The 26,737-nt window shown below is 37.6% G+C and overlaps 1 protein-coding gene across 2 annotated transcripts in view; it reads left to right on the top strand.

Annotated features, from left to right (window-relative positions):
* The window catches only part of KLHL1 (kelch like family member 1), a gene marked incomplete at its 5' end in the record, with an annotated part of 235,789 nt that overhangs the window by 176,146 nt on the left and 32,906 nt on the right, over positions 1-26,737 (top strand). For both annotated transcript variants that reach the window (XM_084284977.1, XM_084284976.1), the window contains one exon: positions 11,024-11,248. In XM_084284977.1, coding sequence (XP_084141103.1) covers positions 11,024-11,248 — 225 coding nt within the window. The remainder of the gene's footprint in view (positions 1-11,023; positions 11,249-26,737) is intronic.

Below are 26,737 nucleotides of genomic sequence, written 5' to 3'. Positions count from 1 at the left end.
CTTTTGTTAGATAGCCGTATTTGTTTTGTGAGAAGCAGACTTTAGCGTAGTAGCCAGTATTCTAAGTAACTACAACATTTAAAACATATCTGGGACCTCCAGAATCATTTTTTTTCCCATGTAGTGCGTATTTTGTGTATTGTATGTCTAGTGTTTGTTTCAGAGGAGATTTGGGTCAGTTGCAATATTTCACTAATTAGATCTTATTTAAATATTTCAGTTTGTGCTACAAAAAGTGTACATTACTGGAGATAAATCTCCATTCTTCAATTTCTGATGTAACTGTATATTTTTCTAATTATTTCTTAGAAGCTTATTGGTTTGATTTTGTGTTCTGTTTGTTATTTTAATGGCCTTTTTTCTCTCATTCTGTTATGACAAATGATGAATGAAGTGTATTTACTTGACTATTCTCTTTCATTTTTTTCACTTAAATTATTTTTCTCCATTTGAATGCTAATATTATTATTTTTAAAATACCACTGAATTATATTACTTTAAAAAATACATATATCTCCTGATGATAGTATATTGTATTGTAAGAACAACTTTGAGGCATATGAAAAAGAAAGATTGGTATAACCAGCTGTTCAATGGACAGTTTTCTCTCTCAGTTTATTTTAGGAACCTTAGTTTATCTGTTGCGTATATTCATATTTTCAGTCATTTTAATATATTCCATTAGCTTATTACTGGATATATGTCTGATAAACTGCCATAGGAATATGGGGTTTAGTTTGATTCACCCAATACCTTGAAACTGAAATAAACTGTTTGAATTCCTAAAAAAAATATATGTGTGTTACATTTAGATGGCAACACAACATTCTGGAGAGAGGAATCATAATTCATTAAGTAATATGATAGCATAATTGTAGAGTGAAGGTGGGGCTTTGTTAATTATTTCACCAGAGGATTATGAACTACATAGGCTAATGACTGATGAGTTAATTAAATGTATAAATCAAACTAAAATTCCCTTCTCATAGAGTTCATGTAAGTATTAACATTACTATTTGCTTCTTTTCACTCCTGTGAATTTCAATGTGTTCCAGAACATTCAGCCTCATAGGCCATTTAACGCTAGAGTACTTTGATTTACATGTGCATTTCTAAATAGAAAAAATCCAGATTGTAAAACCGTCTGCTAGTTTTTTTGGTAGTTATTTTACATCACTTAATTTCTGGTATTTTCTCGGTGTAGTTAACATCTGAAATTGCTAATTCAGCTACAATTTGAAATAGAGAGAAGAACCAGAAAAGATCTATTCTTAAGCTCGAAGAACTTCAAATACAAGGAAAGAGTCAAAGTTACCACAGAGAAGTTAACTTTCATCCTTTGATGAAAATGGAAGGTTAGCCAATAGGATGATTGATGTCATAAATAGGGCTTTAAACTAGGAAGGAGTGGGGTGGGAAGTGAAAGAGTGATGCACAGGGCTGCTGAACAAAGGGAGCGGAGTGATGTGGGATCATTATAATAATGACATATATATATTTACTCTAAAAGCATAAAAAATACTTTGTACAAGTTATATATATATGGAGTGCTTTAAAACATTCTCTTATGGTATCACTAAAGAGAACAGTAGTGACTGTTCTGTTTCCTGTATATTTTTTTCCTTACCAATAGCTTCTTGATATCTGCTTCAGTAACCTTTTTAGGTCACATTCTTTCCACTTGAGTAACCATATTTTCAGTTCAAAATGTATTGTTGCAGGTCGCTAGATCAAGTCATCATTTTCCACCTACTCATAGCAGCTTCTCTAAATCTTGAGCAAAATTGTCAGAGTATGCATCAGCAACAGCTTTAATAATAGCAAAATCAGCAGAAAGTCTTACAAGGAAAAAAATAATCTTGTGATGATAAATATAAAAATCCTAACTTTCTTTATGTTCTAAATACTGATATTCTATCTATGAGAAAGGAAAAAAGGAATCTTTCTTGTGAAAATGTCTGCACTGAATGCAAAGGATGGTGTTGGCTTTTTTGTTTGTTTTGTTCTGGGGTTGGGTGGTTGGCAACTTCTGTATCAACTTCTGAAGAAATATCCAATTTATATATGCCAACATTTGTGCATTTATACATAACTGAAATGATACTTCAAAAGATTTCACCAAAACTACATCCTGCTTTTAGAAGTTTTCAGATGGTAACTAAAATGAAAAATAGAATTCTGGGTTGTGCAATGGTGTACTGATTTGTAGATGAATGTAAATTTTTGAGATGTAGTAAATTATTCTTACCATCCTTGGATGGGAGAAGCACATACATAAACGAACTGTCAGCAGCAGCTGGATAATCATACAAAACCATCCTGATCCACTACAGTACTTTCATTTCTAGAGTTTTCTTTCTTTGGAGATCTCTTATTATTTCATACAACTTCATTAATTGGGATTTAGAACACCCATGAAAATATGTGCAATATACACAGAGCTAATTTTATCCACTAACCAGCTGGACTACATGTAGAATTAAAAAAAAAAAAAAATAAAAAATGTTGAAATGTATCCAGAACATAAAGAAAAATCTTTAACTTATTTGAAATAATTTGTGCTGCCACAATCACAGGATAGCCACAATATTTTTTAACATTCATATAGAAGTTGTTAAATGAGTTCTGTTTCACCTCTGTCTTTTTCATATACTGTCTTCAGTATTACTCACTGAAATAACTCAGGCTTTCTTAGAAATCTGTCCATCTGAAAAACAGGGGTTTGTGCATGTGTCTGTGCTTGTGCAAGAGGAATTGTCTGACTATGTTCATCACAAGATCCTTGATGTTCTGTGCATTTGTTTTTCTTTATTGAAAAGCTTCATATCTTATGACAATGTAATAAATCGTGTCTGTCCAAGTGAAGTAAGCTATAGAAAAATACAGATTTTATGTAATCTCTTGTATTCTTTTAATATAAAAATTATTTTAATTTGAGCCTTTGATTATTTTACTTGTAGCGGGGTATCCCAGATGCTGTGTGTTATAGAAAAATATGCCTTTCCCTGCATAATCAGCACATACACTGCAACCACAAATAATTATTTTTTTCTATATTTAGTGTATTTACATCTTCACATTGAACCTGTATCTCCCATTTCCCCCCCAAAAATATACCATAGTATCATCACAACTGCTTTCTTTGATCCTCCCATAGGAGATTGTATTTTCCAGTTTTCTGAAACATTTAGTCAGAATTTCTTCATTTTAGCTAAAGTAAAAAAAGAAAAAAAAAAGTAGTTGTTGACAATCTTTTAAGATTGGAAGATTGGTAAGACTTCTTAATACAGCTTATGTTGATTAGGGTAGACAGTGTTAGCCAACATTTCTCAATTCTTTGAGTTTGCAAAATTTGGAATTTGTTTCAATTAGGTGTTGGTTCTGCATTAGTAATGGCAGACAAAAGACTTTATGATCTCAGCTGGGTTGTTATGCTACTAATTTCTGCTCAACACTCTTAGAAACATCTACTACCTGAAACATCTGCCTGAAACATCTTAGAAACATCTAAAGAAATGTTTACCTGAATGACTGTCATTCCACTGTGCCACACCAAGGTGATTTAAAATCAGTTGTTTGGTATTGATCTCACCTTAGAAATGGTGAGTGTGAGTGGGAAGAATGTTCCTTCTATCTTTCTGCTAAATGCATCTGTCCAGGAGATACACCATAGTTCCTCCATATGTGGTGGCAAAGAGTGACTCAAGGATGCAATACCACACCATAAAACTAGCCTAATGGCCCTGCAGTGTTATTATTGTTTATGTATGCACTTGTTCAGACTTAATGAAATAATGTAAGACCTGTGTCACAGACAACTAGATCAGGTTTGGGGTGCTTAAAGTTTTGTTTAGGATCTTGAGCTTGGAAAGCCTATTAAGATCCTTTTATAAGTTACTGCAAGAAGAAAAGATTAAAACGTGCTACATTTCCATCCATTCTGCCAAAAAGGAGTGGACCATCAAGTGAAATATACACTCAGATGTTTATTCCATTTTTGTTTTACCAATCCCAGTAGAACTTAATAAAGCTCAAATATGAGTGAAATATAATTCAGGACCAAGCAGTGAGCTGGGAACCGTGTTATTTGGCAGTATAGATGCATCCTCTTAATTTGTTTTTTCTCAGCTTCTTACTGAAATCTGACTGGCTGTAAAGACCACAGCAAAGCAATAGTCTTAATAGCCCAAGTCTTAAATACATGTCAGGCACAGAACTTTAAATAAGTCTTTGCTGTTGTAAAAAGTAATCATTCATTGCTTTTCACAGTGTTCCAAAGTACCTTAATCTTTATCATCTTACATTTTTTATATGAAAATATTATCTCTTTTTATTTGTAGGGAAACCCAAGCACAGAGAGGAAAAACAGAATTCCTCAAATGGATGTAGGTATCAAAATGTTAAGAGTTAAAATACTCTTAAAATACATTAACAGCCACAGTAAGTGGCTACTTCATAGAATGGATTTCTAGGTGAAGTGTTTTGCCTCTATTTACAGGACATAGGAGAGTGGTATCTATGAATGGGAACTGTGAACATAAGTGTATGTATCAAGATGCTGTCTAGAGCTAGTCAAAAAGGACATTGAAATGTGTTACCTTCTTGTATGATCTAATATCTTTCATCTCAAATACATGTTTCTCACTTATGTATCATTATCCCTCATCTTTTGTTGCTCAATTAAATCTTTGACGCTATCTCTCTGCATATTTGTCTCCCCTGATATCTACTTTCCCTTCTAATGTGCTGTGAAAAATTACAAATAATGTTTGTATGAGTTCCATATCCCCCTCCACCCCCCCAAGTCTGGGGCAAAAAACAAAAATGACAAAAAAAAAAAGACAAAATGGCAGAGCATGTAAAGGAACAGATGGGTAGAAAGGTGAGATAGCCATGTAGAACATAGCAAGGTTTCTAATGTGAGGTTTGAATCGGTCTCTTCTCCCAGGGACCAAGTGATATGACAAGAAGAAATTGCCTCAAGATGTGCCAGGGAAGATAGGTTAGATATTAGGAAAAATATTACTGAAAGGGTTGTGTGGCCTAGGGAAGTCACCATCCCTGGATGTCATCAAGAACTCTGTAGATGTAGAACTTAGTGACAAGGTGGACTTGGCAGTGCAAGGTTAAAAGTTGGACTAAGTAATCTTAGAGGTCTTTTCCAATCTTTTCCAATCAAGCTGTTTTCTAGAGAACAGTTGCTCTCATCCAGAGCTGACACTGACATTTCTTAGAAAGAACAGTTGTAGAATCTTTTGGCAGCACTGAACAGGTCTCCAAGGACTACCATGGGAACTTATATAAGTGTCTGCATTTGCAGATACTTGCATTTTCATCTTTGAAACTGCGTTCCTCCCCACCAATGATAGGATGAAATGAATCTATCCTAGTTATCAAACACAGCCAATAAATTGAACAAAGCAAGAAACTTCATCCCTTCAGAGAATACTCCATAATATACTGTATCCAGTGTGGAATGTCACCATCCTATTTTTATTGTGTAAAATAGTCTTCTACCTATTTCTTTGTGTCTTTACTCCTGCTGTGATTCTACTATCACTTTCTTCCAGTCATCTCACCTTCATCTCACTGCGTTTTTATCTTTTTCCATTCCTTTACCAATTAATTTATCTCCACCTAGTTAAATCTAGAAAATAAACATATGATTGCAGAATAAAGAAAAAAAATGCTGTTATGACATACTTTTATATACCTTACTACTTTTGTCTGTCTGGTTTTCATCTTGTACTATATAGTGTTTTTTTGTTTGTTTGTTTGTTTATTTTTTCCAATTGATTTTTACAGAGCCTAGCACAGTGGGACGTATCTGTGAGTAGTTCTTTGTATATTATCACAGTAACAATGATTAATACCATAGTTTTTTTCTGTCCCTGAAATCTACTGTTTAAATCCTGCATTTATTTTTTTTATTTACTTAAAAGTAATAAATGTTTGACTGTTCACAGTCACACATAATGCACTACCACATCGTTATTAACACAATAAAGTCCTATCAGAGTAAATTCAACTATAAGCTCTTCATTGAGTATTTTGGTTCCCTGCAGCTTCAACACGGTTTAGAATTTCTCTTTTCTCTTAAAAATAGTGTTGAATTTACTTATTCATGTTTCTTCTCCTCTCTGCCGATTTTTTTCCCTCTATTCCTGACAGTTTTCCGTGGCATCTAAAAAAATCATAACTTCCTGAGGTTGAGGAACAGAGGCTTGATCTAACACCATGAGGCCTCCAACAGAACTATCACCTTTATGTGATATTTATATGTGATATATCACCTTTATGTGATATATCACCTAAATTATGCCTAGATTATTTAGCTATAGCATGGATAGACCCATATGAAAACACACACACACACATATATATGTGTGTATATATATATATATATATACACACATATACATGTATATATATATATACATATATATATATATATGTATATATTTGTTGTGGTTTAACATAGCAGATAGCTAAGCACCACACAACTCACCCCTTACCCCACCCCCCACAAAAGCCTAGAGGAGAGTGTTGAATGAAAAAATGGTTAAAAAAAAAAAATCTAGTTTGAGATAAAGACAGTTTAATAGTACAGAAAATAAAGGGAAAATAATAATAATAATGACAAAAGAATGCAGAAAAAAAGTGACGCACGATGTGTTTGCTCACCAGCTCACCACCTACTAACAGATGCCAAGCCAGACGCTGATTTGTGGCAGTTCCCTCCCTAGCCCTGGCCAACTCTCCCTGGTTTTATTGTTGAGCATCAAACCGTATGGTATGGGACATCTCTTTGGCCAGTTTGGATCAGCTGTCCTGATTCTGTCCCCTCCCAGCTCCTCCTTCACCCCCAGCCTCCTCACTGGCAGGGCAGTGTGAGAAGCTAAAAAATCCTTGTCTCCACAGTACAACACCACTCTACAACACCTAAAATCTCTAAAACATTGGTGTGTTTTCAACATTGTTCTCATCCTAAATCCAAAACAGCACTATACCAGCTACTAAGAGGAAAATTATTCAAGCCAAAACCAGGACAATGTTGCTCTGAAAAGCCTAAAAAGAAAAAATATATACCACTAGTTAGACAATTACAGACCATTTATGAGGATTAGACAACTTAAACTCTATTTTGTCTCTGTTTCTGTAATGTTTCCAGTTTCCTTCTTTCTTTCTGATATCTCATATTATATCATAAGTATCATATGATACACATCATATCATAAGGGACTTAATGATATCTCATATCATAAGGGACTCATATCACAAGGGACTGTTTCTCGTATCATAAGGGACTTTCTCATTTCTTCTTTGCCAGTCATATAAATAGTTGATCAGTTTGTAGAGAGCAAGCATTGTAATTGATACGACAACAGAGGCAAGAACATAATTTAGGCTTTTTTTTTTAAATGGCAACATATTTAAAGATAAATGATGGACTAAAATTACATCAACTTTCTACTGACAAGTAGAGAGATGGAACTTGAATGAAAAATTGAAGTACATATAAAGGTTAAGTTTAATGTGACTCATAATTTACTCTTAATTACTTACTGATTACTTCCTGTAAAGATAGATATTCATCATAATCTCTTTGACCTGCATAATCACATAAAACATATAATACTTCTGACACCCTAAAGTTCATGGGTTTCCATTATTCAGAATAAATATGGGGAAATGTCTCTCACATTAAAAAGATGCAATATCTCTTATTTTTCTTGAGTCATTACATTGATTTTATTGACGTAAGTATACTTGCAATCTGTGGTTACTGCCATGGTGCATTAAAGCAAATCCTACAGCTTTTCTCACCAAAGCAGCCTAATATGTAACCTAATTTGGAGTTGAATCTGGCAATGAGCTCCTGGAGCCTTTATGCATCTTAAAGTATCCTCTGCAGTCAGGCTTGGGTTTGTCTCTTCTCATCTCTGTGAAGAAAATCCTTTTTATTTGATGAATCTATGATTTTGTTAGAAATAATAGCCTAGTTTTCTTCCTGGGTAATGGTAGAAGAAGATTACTTATTTTTTGACCAACCAGTTCCAGTACTTTTCAGTTTGTATTGGAATGAAGAACAGTCTAAACATTATAAAAAGAAGTAGATTCAAAATATAAACAGTATAATTCTTATTGGGTCTGTCTAGGATAAAGTTAAGGAATGGATGTAAGGCTGAAAGAGAAAATTAAATTCATGTATTCAGTTCCACTATGTTGCAGGATTAGTGTGTTTCTGTTATCTCCAAGTAAATGCATCTGAAAATCTCTGTTGATGTTATCTTTCAGTGGTTTCACCACCTTTCTCTTGAAGGATGTTTCCAGGCTAAACATTACTTGTATTACAGTGTATTTTTAAACCAAGTGTAGTCTCATGACTTCAATTCTGAGTGGCTTAGTTCTTATTAAAACTATTTTGCTTGTGTCTTTATACCCTATTAAATTTGAGAAAGCACATTCAAAACACTAATAATACCTGATAAATGGGGTAATTTTTTTTGTCTTTGTTTTTAAGTTAAAAAGAAGAGGTTTTGTAATTCTGTTGGGAACGAAAGAGTCAACAAGGAATTGTTAAGGTTTTAGTTCATGGCTCTGTATATTGTGCACGGATAGCTAAGTAATAATAAATAACATAATAATAAATAATAAATAACCAATAATAAATAACAATAAACTCAAATAAATATATGACATAATGGAAGATGAAGGGGATGGCAATAGTCTTCTACTCACTCTATTTAATTTCACAGTCTTAGATAAAGCTGTATCATATGAAATATACTTCAGCCAAAGGAAAAAAAAAAATAAAGCATGCTTTTCTGACTATCATCAAAATACCTATAATATCTTAACTGATTCAATCATCTCCTATTCATCCATGATCTGATTTCATACCAGGACTATCATAATTTGAAGGTATTTCTATTCTTGCCTGGATTGCAGTCTGGAATGTTACCAATACTTGAGAACATTTTAAAGGATCAGTACCTGTTCCACTTTGGAGCAGTTGTTGTCTGGTCAAAAAGACTGAATCAGTGGAGCACATGAGTTACATCACTAGCACACATACTTCAATTTGATTTCATCTAAATAGAACCCAGTTATTCAGGAACGTCCTGTGACAGGAGCCAATGTGTGGTAAGTGTGCAAGACTGGGAAATCAACATCAAAAATGCACTCCAGAACCAAAAGTAAAATCAAAACCAAAAATAGATCCCGATAGTTGTTGGTGTTTTTGTTATTGTTGTTGTTGTTGTTTTGTTTTCTTTTTCCCTAGATAAGGTGGTTGCCTTACTGGATAAACTGATTTCAGACATCTAGCAAATCTGAGGTACAGAATTTAATAGTGCATTATGCCAAACTCAGATTTAACCAATATTAGGAAATATATAGTTTATCATAATTCAAAGACTGTATTTGTTGTATTAGTACTAATTTCTTAAATCAGAATAACAAAACTTCTAAATTGAATTCTGTATCATTGAAGTAGATGGTATTAGAGAAGTCATTTGCTTTTAACATTAATAGATTTGGCGCATAAAAAATTTCAAGTATTATAATGTAACTTTATTAATATCCATCACTATAATACGCCCTGCAGCACCACCAAACAACTGTATCAAATAATCTGTATTTTTATTTTTTCAAACCTCAAAATTAATACAATTACACAGATCAGTTTTAATTTAGGGATGAAAGGATAAATAAACATGTATCTGTTAATCAAATGTAAAATTTGGTTCATAGATTGTATGGCTTCATAAAACTAGCAGGAGATTTAATATATCTAGTTGAATTGTATATTATTTCTACTCTGCTACACTTAAATACAAATTGAATTTAAATTATATCTTTTTTAGTTCAATTAAAAAAAGCATTGCTTTCATTATGGTTGTTTCTACTTGGATCATTGCTCTACTGCTCCAAAGAATTAATGAATCATAAAAGAATTATTTCCAATGGAATTCTACTTTTTATTATAATCTAAATAGTTAGTTGGTAAAGCTCAATACCATAGCATAAATATGTTGCTTCTTTCTGTTGGGGTATTTAAGCTTTGGAAACAAAACATTGTTATATTTATGTAAAAATAAAACACTAGTAACAGTTCACATGAATTATCAAATATCTATCATATCTTTAAATATTTGTGGGTATGCTTTACAATAATGTTTCGTAAACTCAGATTACAAATAATGGGATACAATGCCCATTCACTTTCTGTGATTTTGTTAAGTTATTATGCTTCCTTTATCTCTCTGGTTTTGTTAATAAATGTAATTTTGTAACTCATATTTGCATGTTTCATGCAAGTTACTTTTAAAAACTGAGGCTTCATGATTACCTAAGTTATTATATATATGATGTTCTCTATAACTTTTGAGTTTATCTGTGAAAATACATCAAATGTGTAAGTATAGAAGGAAATATTTTTGCTACATATAGAAACATTCTTTAAATGTCTTGCTTGAGATTTTCAATACAACATTCTGTACATCCAGCAGAAACATGTCTGCAAAATACTCAACAGATGAGTACCTAAAATAAAAAACACAACACCACAACACCGAACCCAAACTGAAACAACTCCTCACCTTTGATGAAAATTCCACATAATTTCACAGGCATTTTTTTGCTCTTGTTGAAAAATTTGGATGAATTGTAGCAAGATTAGTTATCTCAGACAGTTATACCACTGAACTGTAAGAAAAACAACACAAACAAACAAACAAACAAAAAACACACAAAAAAAACCCATAAAGCTAGGGGAAACTTATTCAGGCTTATAATACATTGATTCTGTATAGTTTTTGTACAGTTTGTTTTTCCACTTTCATGCTGATAATAATAACCGTAGCAATCCTGGGACTACACTTTCTAAAGTAATGTAAAATACTTATCAAATGTTTTAAGTAATCAGATAATTGCATTAAAGTTTTTACTTTAACATTTTAGAAAAAAAAAAAAAAGTAGCCAATTTTATATACATTGTCCTATTATTTTGTCTTATCAGGTGCTACAACTATTGAAAAATATGATCTCAGAACAAATATATGGATCCAGGCTGGAGTGATGAATGGCAGGAGGCTTCAGTTTGGTGTTGCTGTCATTGATGACAAGCTGTTTGTCATTGGAGGCCGGGATGGTTTAAAGACGTTAAACACCGTCGAATGTTACAATCCAAAGACAAAGGCTTGGACTGTGTTACCACCAATGTCAACACATAGGCATGGTTTAGGTAAGGAAAAAAAGTTTAAAAAATATAACACATTTTTCAGATACATATTTTAGAGTGCAGAATTTATTTTTTTTAAGCTATGGTAGCGCTCAACACTTTCAACAGTAGCAATCAATAAGGACTTACATTGTTCTTCTTTGATCACTAAAAATATAAAGAAGGCTAAGACACTTTTTTACTATTTACCAAAGCATGAATACTTAGGAAAAAAAAAAAAAAAAAAGGAAAAAAAAGAAGAAAAAAAAAAAAAGATGGACAGGGAAAGAAGCCCAAAATTTACACAGATCAGATTGGTGAGAATATTCAGGCTTGCTTTCAAAAATGTTGGTAAAGATATCTTTGTTTACCAAACAATCAAGTTGTTATAGACTTTCATTTAAAGTATTCATATTTAAAGTATTATGTGTTTTTATTTATCCACTCTGATAGAAAATATACTGAAGAATATATACACTATGTCAGTGACAGACTTTACAAAGTATTTGTAGCAATAGTTCCATCATGATCACATGAGCACATTTTCCCATAGCCAGTTTCAGTCAGGCTTTTTAAAGGATCATCCATACCATTCTCAGCATTAATCAGCCTGTGTTGTATTCCTGTTCTCCTGTCTTTCTTTACTACTTACTCTACTAGCCACAAACCAAAAATTGCCTGATAGAAGTGATCTGAAGTGATCAGAAGGGTAAATCTGATATCTGAACTCTCCTTTCCATATGGTTTCTTCATTTTCAGAATCTAAAATGAAGATAAACTCTTTTCTTGTCCTTATATGTCTACAACTGTTTATTTTAGCCATCTCTATTTATTTTCAATGCAGGAAAAAAAAAAAAAGGACATTTCTAAAATATAATTTATGATATCTACTTTGAATATCTTTCTTGCAATGAAATGGGTCACACATTAAAATAAAATTTGCCTATACATATGCATACTTTTAACATTTTTGTTATATTGACCTGACTTTAACTTCTTAATAGTAAAAAAATTGTTCAATTTTATTTTCCAAGGATATTCAATGATATGAGATTTAAATTAATATAATTTCAAGTTTCTGAAAGACAATAGAATTACGCCACACACTACTAATGTTGAGTTAAAATTAATTCAGTACATACACCTTTTATTTTACCTTTTGTTATATATTAGAACTGTTGCAAATGAAAATCTACATATCCCATAATACTTAACATGGTATGCTATGAAATATAATACATATTAACTATCTGAAGTCAAGAGTCCCTGTTTTTCGCAAAATAATGGTATAATATTACTGGTAGCAGTGGAAGCTGCCTCAACCATGACTTTATCGTTGATTAACTTCTAGTTCGGCATTCATTTTATTGTTTGTTTGTTTTTGACACTTCTGGGCAATGTGTTAGCTATGTCGAAATCTTTAGTATTGTATCTATTTTCCTACTGAGAAATTGCTGGAATCTACCAAAAACTAGAAAATAAGATCAGTGTCGACCAGTTAGTAACGTCATTACCATTTGCTGTTATTAGCCATCCTACATCTCAACTACAACTTCCATGTTACAATTAGCAGCGAGTGCTGTAGTGTACTCTATCACTGTTGCACAAAATCAAGTTGCATTTTTTTCCTGCCATTTGACACATATCATAATATGCATTTATATAGTGGCTGGCATAATGCAGTTTTGCTGCATGGTGCACAAATCTTAGAATAAAAAGTATTGAAGGTAATCTATGTCAAATGGCATCATAATACTAAATAGCTCTGTGGTTTGAAATTGTTTCCTATGCCAAATTTAATTACAACATTGCAGAAATACATATAATGTCTTTTATAGAGTGTTCCAGAATTTCACAGAATCTATTACGTTCAGTGCTATTACCAAAGAGTGGTAAAAATGCAGTGACTTGAGCTATTACATACAAAAGCATTAAGAAAGCAGGAAAAACTTGATAGAGAAATATTTTTCTCAGTGCCAAGACAAGTTGGAGCCATGATCCAAAAGCTATTGTAAGCAGTTCAAAAAATTTATCATTCAAGATTGACACTTCTATGGGTGCTCTTGGTCCATAGATTTAGAATATACTTTTATATTTTAAGCAAAGCTGTTCAGGAATGTTGAGTTTTTGACAAAAAAAGTTGTTATGTTTTCCACAGGAGAAAAAAGAAGTACTTGAGGTACTTGAGGTTAAGGGGAAACAATTTGTTTGTGTTTGTGTGTGTGTGTGTATGAACTTTTGAATTTTTATATTGAAGAAACTGGGGCTTTTTGTAAAAAATAAAAATGTGAAATGATGAAATACATAAAAACTGGGACTGGTGATGATGAAAATGGTTAAATCCAAAATTTTCCAAAATTGTTTGGAAAGCAATATAGATATTGCTCCTCCCCCCGAGCGGCGCAGGGGAACGGGGAATGGGGGTTATGGTCAGTCTACAGCACTTCTTCTCTGCCGCTCCTTCTCGGTCACTCTCGTCCCCTGTGCTGTGGGGTCCCACCCACGGGATGCAGTCCTTGATGAACTGATCCGGCGTGGGCTTCCCACAGGCAGCAGCTCTTTCAGAACTGCTCCAGATATGGGTCCGTACCACGGGGTCCATCCCTCAGGAGAAAACTGCTCCAACCTGGCTCCCCTACGGGCAGCAGCTCCTGCCAGATCACCTGCTCCTGCGTGGGTGGGACCCCACAGCAGCGGGGAGAGTGAGAGTGGGCTCCTCTCCACGGGCTACAGGTCCGGCCCGGAATCTGCTCCGGCAGGGGTCTTCCACAGGCGGCAGCCTCCGTCGGTGCAGGGCCACCTGCTCCACCGTGGTCTCCTCCACGGGCTGCAGCGTGGAACCCTGCTCCACCGTGGTACTCCATGGGCTGCAGGGGGACATCCTGCTTCACCATGGTCCTCACCACAGGCCGCAGGGGACTTCTGCTCCGGCGCCTGGAGCACCTCTCCCCCTCCTTCTACACTGACCTTGGCGCAAGGCTGTTCCTCGCTCCTCTCACTCTCCCGGCTGCTGTGTGGCGCAGCGTTTTTTCCCTGTCTTAAATATGCTCTCACAGAGGCGAAAAACAACATCGCTTATTGGCTCGGATCTGGAAAACAATGGGGCCCTTCCCAAACATGGGGCAGCTTCTAGATCTTTCTCACAGAAACCACCCCTATGGCTCCCTGCTACCAAAACCTTGCCACGTAAACCCACTACATTCCACCCCTCGCCTCTGTTAAAAGCATATTTAAGATTACTCACAATATACTCTTACTTTACAATTATCACAACAACCTTCACAAAATTCACTTAAATCAAAACGAAAAAAGAATTCACCACACCAAAATAAACATAACATCATCACAGCACCGACAAGGTGGACATTTTACACACACACCACCCCTCGTCCCTTCACCACACTAACATATCACAGTTACTGCTTTCTTAAATTCTTCACAACTTGTACATTCCTAACAATCATCCTGCACATATTTTTGCCCGTTACTTCTACTAACTATCATCCTTATCTCAAATTCCTCGAGCCCCACGTTGGGCGCCAAAAAAGACTGTCGTGGTTCCGCTCGAGTGGGCAGCCGAGCTCCACCACAGCCGCTCTCTCACTCCCCCTCCTCAAAGAGGAATGGGGAGAAAATATGTGAAAAGGGCTCAAGGATTGAGATAAGGACGAGAAAATCACGCAATAATTATTGTAACGGGCAAAACAGACTCGGCATAAGGAGATAGTAAGATTTATTGCCTACAACTAACAAGCGAGAGAAGTGAGAAAACAAAGAACAAAAAAAACCAAAAGCACCTTCCCCCCCCATCCACCCTCTTCCACCTCCTCCCCCCGAGCGGCGCAGGGGAACGGGGAATGGGGGTTATGGTCAGTCTACAGCACTTCTTCTCTGCCGCTCCTTCTCGGTCACTCTCGTCCCCTGTGCTGTGGGGTCCCACCCACGGGATGCAGTCCTTGATGAACTGATCCGGCGTGGGCTTCCCACAGGCAGCAGCTCTTTCAGAACTGCTCCAGATATGGGTCCGTACCACGGGGTCCATCCCTCAGGAGAAAACTGCTCCAACCTGGCTCCCCTACGGGCAGCAGCTCCTGCCAGATCACCTGCTCCTGCGTGGGCTCCTCTCCACGGGCTACAGGTCCGGCCCGGAATCTGCTCCGGCAGGGGTCTTCCACAGGCGGCAGCCTCCGTCGGTGCAGGGCCACCTGCTCCACCGTGGTCTCCTCCACGGGCTGCAGCGTGGAACCCTGCTCCACCGTGGTACTCCATGGGCTGCAGGGGGACATCCTGCTTCACCATGGTCCTCACCACAGGCCGCAGGGGACTTCTGCTCCGGCGCCTGGAGCACCTCTCCCCCTCCTTCTACACTGACCTTGGCGCAAGGCTGTTCCTCGCTCCTCTCACTCTCCCGGCTGCTGTGTGGCGCAGCGTTTTTTCCCTGTCTTAAATATGCTCTCACAGAGGCGAAAAACAACATCGCTTATTGGCTCGGATCTGGAAAACAATGGGGCCCTTCCCAAACATGGGGCAGCTTCTAGATCTTTCTCACAGAAACCACCCCTATGGCTCCCTGCTACCAAAACCTTGCCACGTAAACCCACTACAGCTCTTTATTTAAAATTGTACAGGAACTATATTATTTCCTGACAAGCTCTGCTAATAGAATTTGTGTTTGTTTGTTTGCTTTAATTTATTTATTTATCCAGGAATCCCATAAAGCTGTTATTTTAGTTAAAGACCTTTTTAATGAGATGAATCTACAATAAGAAATCCTTTTTCATTTGTTTTTGAAAACATACATTATGTTATATACATGTATTGTTGATGCTAGAGCTGCCTAAATTAGATTTTATATACAAGATTAGAAGCAGACTAGATTAGAAGCAGACCTCCCCTCCCCCCCCCCCTTCTCTTCTCCTTTTAAAATCTGTAATTTCTAAAAATATATATATATAGTCTAAAATTTCTGCAGATTTTAAAAGGTGCCTTTAGTACAAATATCAGAAAAAAAAAAAAAGCAATATATAAATCGCCTTCAAACAGGTGAAGGACAAGCTGAATGTAACAAGGAAGTTGGTACTACAGGGTTATAATGAATTGTTGAGTGGAATAGAAATTATGCAGATTAAAGATGCAGTTCATGAGGTGAACACAGAGAATAATCACCTTACTTCATTTTATGGGAAATAAACTTTGTTAGACATTTAGACAGTGTACAAGCTGTCTTGAGTTTTACCTTTTTCATAAAACATTTAGCTGTAAATTATTGTTGTTCAGTGCTGGAAATCTAAAGATGAATGACATCAGTCTTTAGACCTAAACAGAAGGATAACTTTCAAGTCAGTCAGAGTTTAACTCACGTCTTCCATTAAAAACAAACAAACAAAACAAACAAACAAAGAAACTTCTACTGTGGCAATGAAATTGTTTTAGATAGTGCTGAAGCCCCAGTAAATACATGTTTTTCTATATAGTTATAATTTATCAAAAAGACATTCAAGGCAATGGAGAAAGCATTAAAGCAGATTAACTAAAAGTTTGATACAGCTTTAACAGTTACATGGTAACTATAAAATAAACAGTAAAAATGTAGAGAATAAAGGGATCCTTTTTCTTTCTCCACTGGTTTGCAAGATTGCATCTTTTTATGTACCACCATTTCTGAGATACTGAGGAGGAAAACTGGGAAAATCACATCTTTCATTAAAAGATAAAAGAAAATATACGTGCTAGTAAAATAAAAAGGGTTTTCTAGCAAAATAATTCCAGTTTTTCAGTATGTTGAGTGTCTGTGGAGCAAACCGCTCTGAGGAGACAACAAAACAGGAGGTCAATAGACACATGCATGAGAATCTGAGATTTCATTATAGATAAGTAGGCAGATATGAACCTCTGGTGTCCTAATGGACAGAAGGCCAAAAAGAGAAAGTCAAGAAGAAACCAATGTCAGTAACAAGCAGAGAATTATATTATCATTAAAGTCAAGAGAACAATCTTATAGTAGCTCATAGCCTGTTGGTATGACAAAACTGAAATTATTTGCAAATAATTAATTTGCAAAGAAAGTGCTGTAACCACTCTCACTATTAACAAATAAAAGAATTCTTAAAAGATACAATCATGGTTTGCAGCCCCAAAGTAGAACACTGTATAAAGGAAACTTCCAGATCTTATTTTGATAAAGCATACTGATAACTGTCACTTGCTCATTTCATAGGCATCTGTTTGTTGTTGTTGTTGTTGTTTTCAAGCAGTCAAACCCAATAATCAACTTGAAAATAATACAGGCCTTCATACAACCCTACATGTATACTACTGATTGAGTTCTACTCTATTAGGTGATGACATTCCATATTTCCAGATATATGACACTCAATTGTTGGATATTTAGATACTCTGAACAAATGACCATGTGTCATGGTTCCACTTGAGTGGGCAGCCGAGCTCCACCACAGCCGCTCTCTCACTCCCCTCCTCAAAGACGAACGGGGAGAAAATAAGATGAAAAGGGCTCTAAGGTTGAGATAAGGACAAGCAGATCACGCAGTAATTATTGTAATGGGCAAAACAAACTCGGCATAGGGAGATAGTAAGATTTATTGCTTATTACTAACAAGCTAGAGAAGTGAGAAACAAAGGAAAGAACCTTCTCCCCCCATTCACCCTCTTCCACGTCCTTCCCCCAAGCGGTGCAGGGGAACAGAGGAATGGGGGTTACGGTCAGTCTACAGCGCTTCTTCTCTGCTGCTCCTTCTCAATCACTCTTGTCCCCTGTGCTGTGGGGTCCCACCCATGGGATGCAGTCCTTGATGAACTCATTGGGCGTGGGCTTCCCACAGGCAGCAGCTCTTCCAGAACTGCTCCAGATATAGGTCCGTACCATGGGGTCCATCCCTCAGGAGAAAACTGCTCCAACATGGGTCTCCCACGGGCAGCAGCTCCTGCCAGGTCACCTGCTCCTGCGTGGTCTCCTCTCCATGGGCTACAGGTCTGGCCTGGAATCTGCTCCGGCAGGGGTCTTCCACAGGCGGCAGCCTCCGTTGGTGCAGGGCCACCTGCTCCACCGTGGTCTCCTCCACGGGCTGCAGCGTGGAACCCTGCTCCACTGTGGTACTCCATGGGCTGCAGGGGGACATCCTGCTTCACCATGGTCCTCACCACAGGCCGCAGGGGACTTCTGCTCCGGCGCCTGGAGCACCTCTCCCCCTCCTTCTTCACTGACCTTGGTGCCTGCAAGGCTGTTCCTCACTCCCTTCACTCTCCCAGCTGCTGTGTGGCGCAGCGTTTTTTTCCCTGTCTTAAATATGCTCTCACAGAGGTGCAAAACAACATCGCTTATTGGCTTGGCTCTGGTCAGCAGTGGGGCCCTTACCAAACATGGGGCAGCTTCTAGATCCTTCTCACAGAAAACACCCCTATGGCCCCCTGCTACCAAAACCTTGCCATGTAAACCCACTACACCATGATGTCTGTTCAAATCAAGATTAAATTGTCAGAACTGTGAGTTTGATACGTGCCAAATCTGCAGTACATTCTGATTGTGAAGGGTGCCTGAAGTGCTTTTGGACTTTTACATATTGTCATTCATGAACACCTAATACTTTAGTCATGAAGAACACATTTGTTTATAACATATGTGCTTCAAGAGTATAAATTTCCACTGCCTTGTTCATTTGTGTAACAAGAATAAACAGTTTCCGAAGATTATTCACTAGGATTAATTATAAACAGTATGACTGGAATGAAAAACGGAACTGCTCAAGTAGAAACACTCATGTCATGCACACCAAAAGAGTTCTTTGAGTCAGGATCTTGTTGGAAAGATCTTGCTTTTTTGCACTGGTAAATTTCTTCAGCTATATCTGCATCTCACAAGGCACTACTATGATGGATACGTGTAATCTTGCTCAGTGTGTGGTATGTTCAAATTCTGCATTGCCACAGATAGGAAAATAAAATAAAATAAAAATCTTGAATCCTCAAAAACTATAACCTTCTAAGCATTAAGCAGAGTGGAATAGTTTTTCAAGAGGCTACTACAATACAGCAATGGTCTGACACAGCTATATTGCTTGCCATTCAAGAAGCAGCTGGTTAGAGGTTAATTTGAGAATTTTTCTTTTATTCAGTGTTGAATAGAACTATGTACCTCTATGTCATTAAATTATTGTTATTTTTGAATGTTGAAATATCAAGAGAAATATCTAATTCTAGCTTTCACTCTTTGTTGACAGAAGATTTGAGCCTTTAAAGCATTTTCTCTGCAATGTTGATTTGCATGTATATTAGATTTTTGCTTTGGATTTTTTCTTTTAATCATCAGGAGCATTACAGGGATATATTTTTTTTGAATTATAATGTACCTTGTCATTGTACTTTGCACCTTAGTAAGTAGCATATCATGACCCAATTCACTAAAGAGCTACAAATCATAATGGCAACACTTATAATAATTTCTGAGTCAGGTTCTCAGGATAATAGTGTGGCAGGGTTGAGAATCTCTTATCTCATCTACAAAACCAAATGTAAATAAAGAGGTGGCAGGCAGATCTTTACCTCTATAAATTTGCATTATATTAACATGTCAGTGTAATATTGTCTGGCCCTAGAGGGCAAGGGTATTTTCATAACTCTTTTAATCAGCCTTGATACCAGCCTCTGAATTAAGATAGGGAGAGGTATTTTCTACAACATGTCATTGAATATTCACTGAGGAAGGTAGGTCAGGTCTAATTCTTCAATTTATCACATCCTAAATTGTCAGTTTTGCCTATGGCTGTCCTATATGCAGTATCCCAAGAACTATAATGGTGTTTCACACCCAGTTAAAATTATGGTTGTGAAAATTAAATTTCAGGTTTAAATAACTGATGCATAATTTAAAACAAGATAGACTTTACTGTCGTTATTTTTCTTTATTTGAGAGCACTCGTATGGAAGAAAAGTGGTTTACAATTTAAAAAGGGCAAAAATAGAATCAGACAAAGCAGCAAGATTAGCCAGAATGATTACAGAATTGTCTATTTCTGTGGATGTGTGTGAGAAAGGAGATAGGTAGAAATTTACAGCTACCTGGAAAATGAATAAAGTCAGATCTTAAAGAGGTGAAGTAAAGTGTGGGTATTACTTAATGAAGTTTCATTCTTGGATTACAAGTCACTAATTTATTTCTCTCATTGCTTTCAATTTCATGATAAAACAAAGTCTGTCCTCTTCTTAAAAGGTAATTTCCTCATTTAAAAAAAAAAATAAATAAAAAAATTGTTGGATACAAGTTTATCCTTCGAAGTTAAAATTCTGTCTATGCAAAAATACAAATGCAGAGAACACAGTACAGTTTACATGTAAAATTTAAAATTTCACAGGGTTTAAATGCATTAGGTCTATCATGAAGATGCAGAAAGGCAAAGCTAGAAATAAGATAGGCAGTGCTCCTTTATTTTATAACACCACAGAAAAGCAATCTAAAAATCCCATTCCAATCTTCAAGTATAAATAATTGAACCTGTGCAGATCTCAGAACCTAGTTAAGCATAATAGGTATTTTGTTACATAGGTTTGTGAAGGTAATTGAAGGGAAAGTGCATGCCATTGCACACTGGATTATATTCATTTTTACATCTCATTTAGCTGAAAAATAACACTGTTTCCTTTCATAAAGCCCTGAGTCTAAATAATTAGCAGAATTATTTTCCAGGTGAAATATATATGTGTGTATATATATATATATATATATATACATATTCTTCCCATGCAGAGTAAGATGTTATTGAAACTAATTATCCTTCTTTCTTGGGAGGTGAATAGAATAAAACAGTTCAGTTGGAAGGAACCTTCAAAGATCATCTAATCTGACTACCTGACCACTTCAGGGCTAACCATAAGTTAAAGTGAGCGCATTATCCGATTGCCACTTGAACACTGACAGTGACGGGACATCAACAGCCTCCCTAGGAAGCCTGTTCCAGTGTTTAATCATCCTCAGAGTAAAGAAATTTCCTTAATCTGAAGGTCTGAGGTCCAATCTGAACCTCCCCTGGTGCAGATGTGTGCCGTTCTCTTGTGTCCTGTCATTGGTGAAAGGGAAAAGAGATCAGCGCCTCCTTGTTCATTTCCCCTCCTTAAGCAAGTTGTAGAGAGCAATGAGGTTGCCTCTCAACCTTCTTTCCTCCAGACTAGACAACTCAAATATTCTCAGCTCCTCCTAATAGGAAATGCCTTCCAGACTTTTTACTAGCTTTGTTGCCCTTTGTTGCCTTTGTTTGATGCTTAACATCCTTTCTATACGGTGGAGCCCAGAACTGTATGCAATATTCAAGGTGAGACCACACCAACAGTAAATATAGAGGAAGAATCACCTCTTTTGACTGGCAGGCTATGCAGTGTTTAATGCATCCCAAAATGCATTTTGTCCTCTTGGCTGCAGGAGCACACTGCTGACTCATTGTTGAGCCTATTGTCAAACAGCACCCCCAGATCCCTTTCTGCAGAGTTGCTCTCTGTCCACTCTTCTCCCAGTTTGTACATATGTCCGGCATTATTCTCTCCCAGAAGCAGAAACTACCATTTTCCTTTGCTGAGCTTCATGTCTTTGCTGATTGCCCAGTGCTCCAATATATGAGATCCATCTGTAAGGCCCCTTCCTTGTCCCATCAGGGAGTCAACAGTACCTCCAAGTTGATTACCAGTAAACTTGCTGAGTATGCATTCCAATCATTGATAAAACTGTTGAACAGAACTGGCCTCAAGACTGAACCCCGGAAAAAAGAACCGTAGTGACTAGCCAGATGTAGCCCCCTGAGCTCCGCTATCAAGCCAGTTCATCACCCAGCACAGCGTGAAACTTTATTTCACAGTTGGACTATTTGTCCAGAAGGATGCCATGAGGGACAATATCAAAGCCCTTATTAAAATCCAGAAAGATTATATCTGCTTCCTTCCCTTCATCCACCAAGCAGTTGACCTTAGCATAGGAGGAGATCAAGTTACTATGGCAGGATTTTTCCTTCATGAACCTATGTTAACTATGCCTGATAATAGCTTTGTTCTTTAAATACCTTTCAGTATCACCCAGGACAATCTTCTCCATAACTTTTCTTGACACTGAGGTTAGACTAACAGATCTGCAGTTTTCTGCGTATTCTCTCATGTCTTCTATTATGCCGTTTTTGTGGTTGGGTTTAACACTGCCTAGCTTCCAGTCAGCAGGGACTTCCAAACCTTCTGGTAAATTGTTTAGAGAGATCCAGATATAACATCCACTCTAATTCCTTCAGCACTCTGGGGTGAATCTCAACAGGTCCCATGGACTTACAAATGTTGGGCTGATACAACTGTTCCCTTAAAATTTTGGTGACCACACTAATAGAAAGTCACTTCTCCCCAAGCCATGGTCCTCCAGCTCTAAGGTCCAGCAGCCCAAGATCTGTCTTTAGTATTAAAAAAAAAAAAAAAAAAAAGGAGAGAGGAAAAAGAAAAAAATAAATCATTAAATGCCACTGCCTTTTCCTCATCCTTACTTAGATCATCATCCCTTTCAGTTATCAGTCTGATGATTTCCTTTGACCTCCTTTTGCTGTTGACTTTTTTTTAAAGAAGCTTTTTTTATTGTTTGACACCACAATGGCCTGTGTCAACTCAAGTTGAGATTTGGATTTTCTTGTTTTGATTTCCTGAGAGTGCAAACTCTGTACTCTCCATGTGAAGCCAGACCTCGCTTCCAGAGGTCATGTACTTTCTTTTTCTGCTGTAGTTCCATGTGGAGTTCCTTGTTCAGTCAGGCAGGTCTGCTGTCCTGCTTGCTTGACTTGTGGCACAAAGGAATTGTCTGCTCATGGGTTTTAAAAAATGATTCTTGAAAAGCAAACGGCTCTCATGGACACCTAAACCCTCAAGAACTGATTCCCAGGGGATGCTGCTAATTAGCTCCATGAGGAGCTTGAAGCTTTCTCTCTTAAAGTCCAGGGAGTGGCAATTCTGCTGACCTTTTTTGCTCCTTACACCACAGATTTTAAGCTCAACTATTTCATGATCACTTCAACCAAGACAGCAGCCCACTGTCACGTCTGTCACAAGACCTTCCCTACTGTCAAACAACAGATCTAGTAGAGCATCTTTTCTAGTTGATTCAGTCAGTATTTTTGTCAGGAAGTTATCTTCTGCATGCTTTAGGAATTTTCAGGACTTGTGTTTCTCCCCATTACTGGGAGGACTGAGAAAAATGTTGTCTATGCTCCTGAGTCCTTTAGCTGTCTCCCCAGGGCCCTGAAATCTTTTTGATAGACTTCAGGCTTCCTGTAAGAATGTTTTTGGTACCCACTTGAAAAAGGAGGAGTGGGTAATAGTCTGACAGCTGTATTATGCTCAACAACTTCCTGGTAACATCCCTGACCCAAGCCCCATGGAGGCAGCAAACTTCTCTGTGAAGAGGATCTGGTCTATAGATAGGAGCCTTTGTTCTCTTCACAAGGAAGTCACCTATGACTACAACTCACTGCCACTTCTACATGATGTTGGTACTGGCGCTGCACTTGCTACGAGACCTTGGCTGATCTAAATTTGAAGGGAGGATTTGCACAGATAGCCTTTTCTTTTTTTTTTTTTTTTTTGTCTGCCACACTTAGAGACTTATACCTATTTAGTAACAGAAGCTCTATGGGTAGACAGGGACTTCTCTTGTGGCTCCATGTACACTTCTGCTCCTCAGTGTCCCAAGAGTTCCAGCCTTTATACTGATGCAGATCAGATACCAGGCCTGCCACAGCAGTGGCCATGCTAGCTTGGCATGGGTATAGCAGAGAGGGCAGAGCATGGCTCTCTTGATCTATATTACCTTTTCGGACTCCCAGCTGCTTTTCAGTCTCCCTGTCTCTTCCTGAGGCTTGGCCACGAGGCAGAGCATCTACAGGGCCACCAGGCAGGGCATCTACATGCACACATCTTGCACAGGTGTGTACTTACACTCTCCATCCTGAGTAAACCCCAGGCCCACTCCACCTGAGCAGGTAGTCGCATGAACTACCTGGAGTAGTGGCATTAGCCCTTCCTGGTGCTGGAGGCACTGAAGCAGACAGCATGGCTTTCTGCCAAGTGGTCACAATGTCTGTGCCTCCTTGCTGCCACACAGCCGATAGAATATTGTTTAACATGTTGCTGTGGGCTAGGGAGGCTTCCAGGGCTGCAGGCCTCACCTGCTGGTGAAGAGAGCAGGCAGGTAAGGCAGGCTGCCTATAAACCATGACAGAGCGCACTACCCTTCTCACGAGCCATTCCACTGCCATGCAAATACCCCTGTCCATGCTCTTTGGCACTCCCTAGGAGTGGGTCATACACTTCTTCCTTCTGTTTTGAACTGGCTTTGTTGTCAACTGATTCCACCCAACTCTCATGGAGCCCTCTCATGAGATGTGTCCCCTGCTGGCCAGTTCCTCCACACACAGCACACACAGTATAGTGCCTCCACACTTACAGTACACGGCAGACAACAGATGCAAAAGCTTGTGAAGAAACTTCCACAAAAGTCATAAATACTACTGAGGCACTGTGCCATGAGGCACAGTCCCCAGAAGCTGTTGGAGCACTACCCTAGTCCATCAGAAGACTCAATTTAGTCTGAACTTCCAAAAGTGGATGAAACTTTACAGGCCTGGAGCTGCAGGGGTGCCTGGGGCCTCTGGCTCAAACCGGGGACAGGGAAGATAGGTTATTCACTGGTGGATGTGAGTAAATTCTTAACAAGTTTGCAGATGCCACAGAGCTATGAGAACTATGAGAAGTGATTGGTTGATACACCAAATGGTTGTTTAGCCATCAGAGACCTCAACAGGATGGACAAATGGGCTGATAGAATTTTAATGAAGTACAACAAAAAGAAATACTGTCCTGCACTTGGGGAAGAATAATTCCATGCATCAGTACAGGATGGGGGGTGACTGGCTGGAAAGTAATTTTGCAGAGAAGACCCTGGGGGCCTGATAGGCAATGAGTTGCATGAGTTACCAGCGATGTGTGCTTACAACAAGGAATGTCAACAGTATCCTGTGATGCTTAGGGAAGAGTGTAGTCAATAGAATAAGGGAGACGATCTTCTCCTACTACTTACCACTGGTGAGACACACCTGGCATACTGTGACCAGTTCTAGTCTCCCCAGTACAAGAGAGATTTGGACATACTGGAGTGAAGCCATTGAAAGGCCACTAAAATATTAAGAAGCTGGAGCATCCCACATGCAAGGAGAGTCTGAGGGAGCTCAGGCTGCTTAGCCTGGAGAAGGCTCATGGGGTTCTTATCAATGTACAAAAATACTTGATGGAAGGGACTAAAGAAAATGAAGACAGGGTGTCCTCAGTGGTATTGAGTGAAATACAATGTGAAATACAGGAAAAATAATCTAAATATAAGGTGTTTTGTTTGTTTTACTGCAAGGCACTGGCACAGGCTTCCCTGAGAGGCTGTATGAGTATTTTTTGGAGATATTCAAAAGCCTTCTGGATGTGGTCTTGGGCAACTGGCTCTAGGTGACCATGCTTTGAGCAGCATGGTCCAGGCAATCTCCAGATATGCCTGCCAACTTTGACCACTCTGTAACAGATATACTTCAAGTGGATCTGGGAATTTGAAACTGTCATAGGACAATGGGAACAGGATTCCAGCCCATCAAATATCTTGTTTCTCAGGCTTCAGTCAGTTTTCTTATAAGCCTGATGCCTGATCATATGACAATACAACACAGAATAGAACACTGCCAAATGATTATATTTTTGTCAGTTTTAACACCATATTTAAATAACTACAGCAGTTGTTTGATGAAGACAATTGCTAAACATATTTTATAAATCCTTAGGGCTTGTAGCACAGGCTTATCATCCATGCTTAAATAACTATTCCATTACTAAGAAAACTGTTGAATCTACATTCAGCTGCTGCTGATGCAATGAACCAATTCCTTTTTATTTAATGAATGTCATCAACCATATCAGGATTTCCATTTCTGCATTACTTCATTTCACTCTTATGGTTTTATTTAAGCAGTTCCATACTAAGATTAAAAAGACTCATCTCATTTAACAATCTTTGAGATGTATTTATTTATAATTTTCATTTTTCTATACTTACTATAAAGCATGGAACAAATAAAAAGCATATGTCTTACTAAATCTGTGAAGCTGACTTTGCAAAATTTGAGGGGCCTCATCGCCTACTTGCAATATTTGAAATCAAAACCATTTCATCAGTTTAAAAGAAGATTGGAAGTTTTTTTGTTTGTTTGTTTGTTTGTTTTTATTATTATTACTTTTTTTCAGTATTACAGTTTAATTCTCCCAGAATGAATTTTGTATCTTACAAAGCAATGCGCCATTCTCCAAAAATGGATGGATAGATCCTTTAGCTGATATGGATGACAGAAAGATGAGAGAAGGGAGTCGAAGTCTCTTCCAACCTAGAAATTCTGTGATTCTGATTCTGTGAAATAAAAGGAGTGGAAAGGATGATGGTGGCAACAGAAGAAGCAG

The sequence above is a fragment of the Netta rufina genome (assembly GCF_964035555.1).
Source record: "Netta rufina genome assembly, chromosome: 1".
Taxonomy (NCBI): Eukaryota; Metazoa; Chordata; class Aves; order Anseriformes; family Anatidae; genus Netta; species Netta rufina.
The sequence above is the reverse complement of the archived record's forward strand: the minus strand, read 5'-3'. Positions and strand labels throughout refer to the sequence as shown.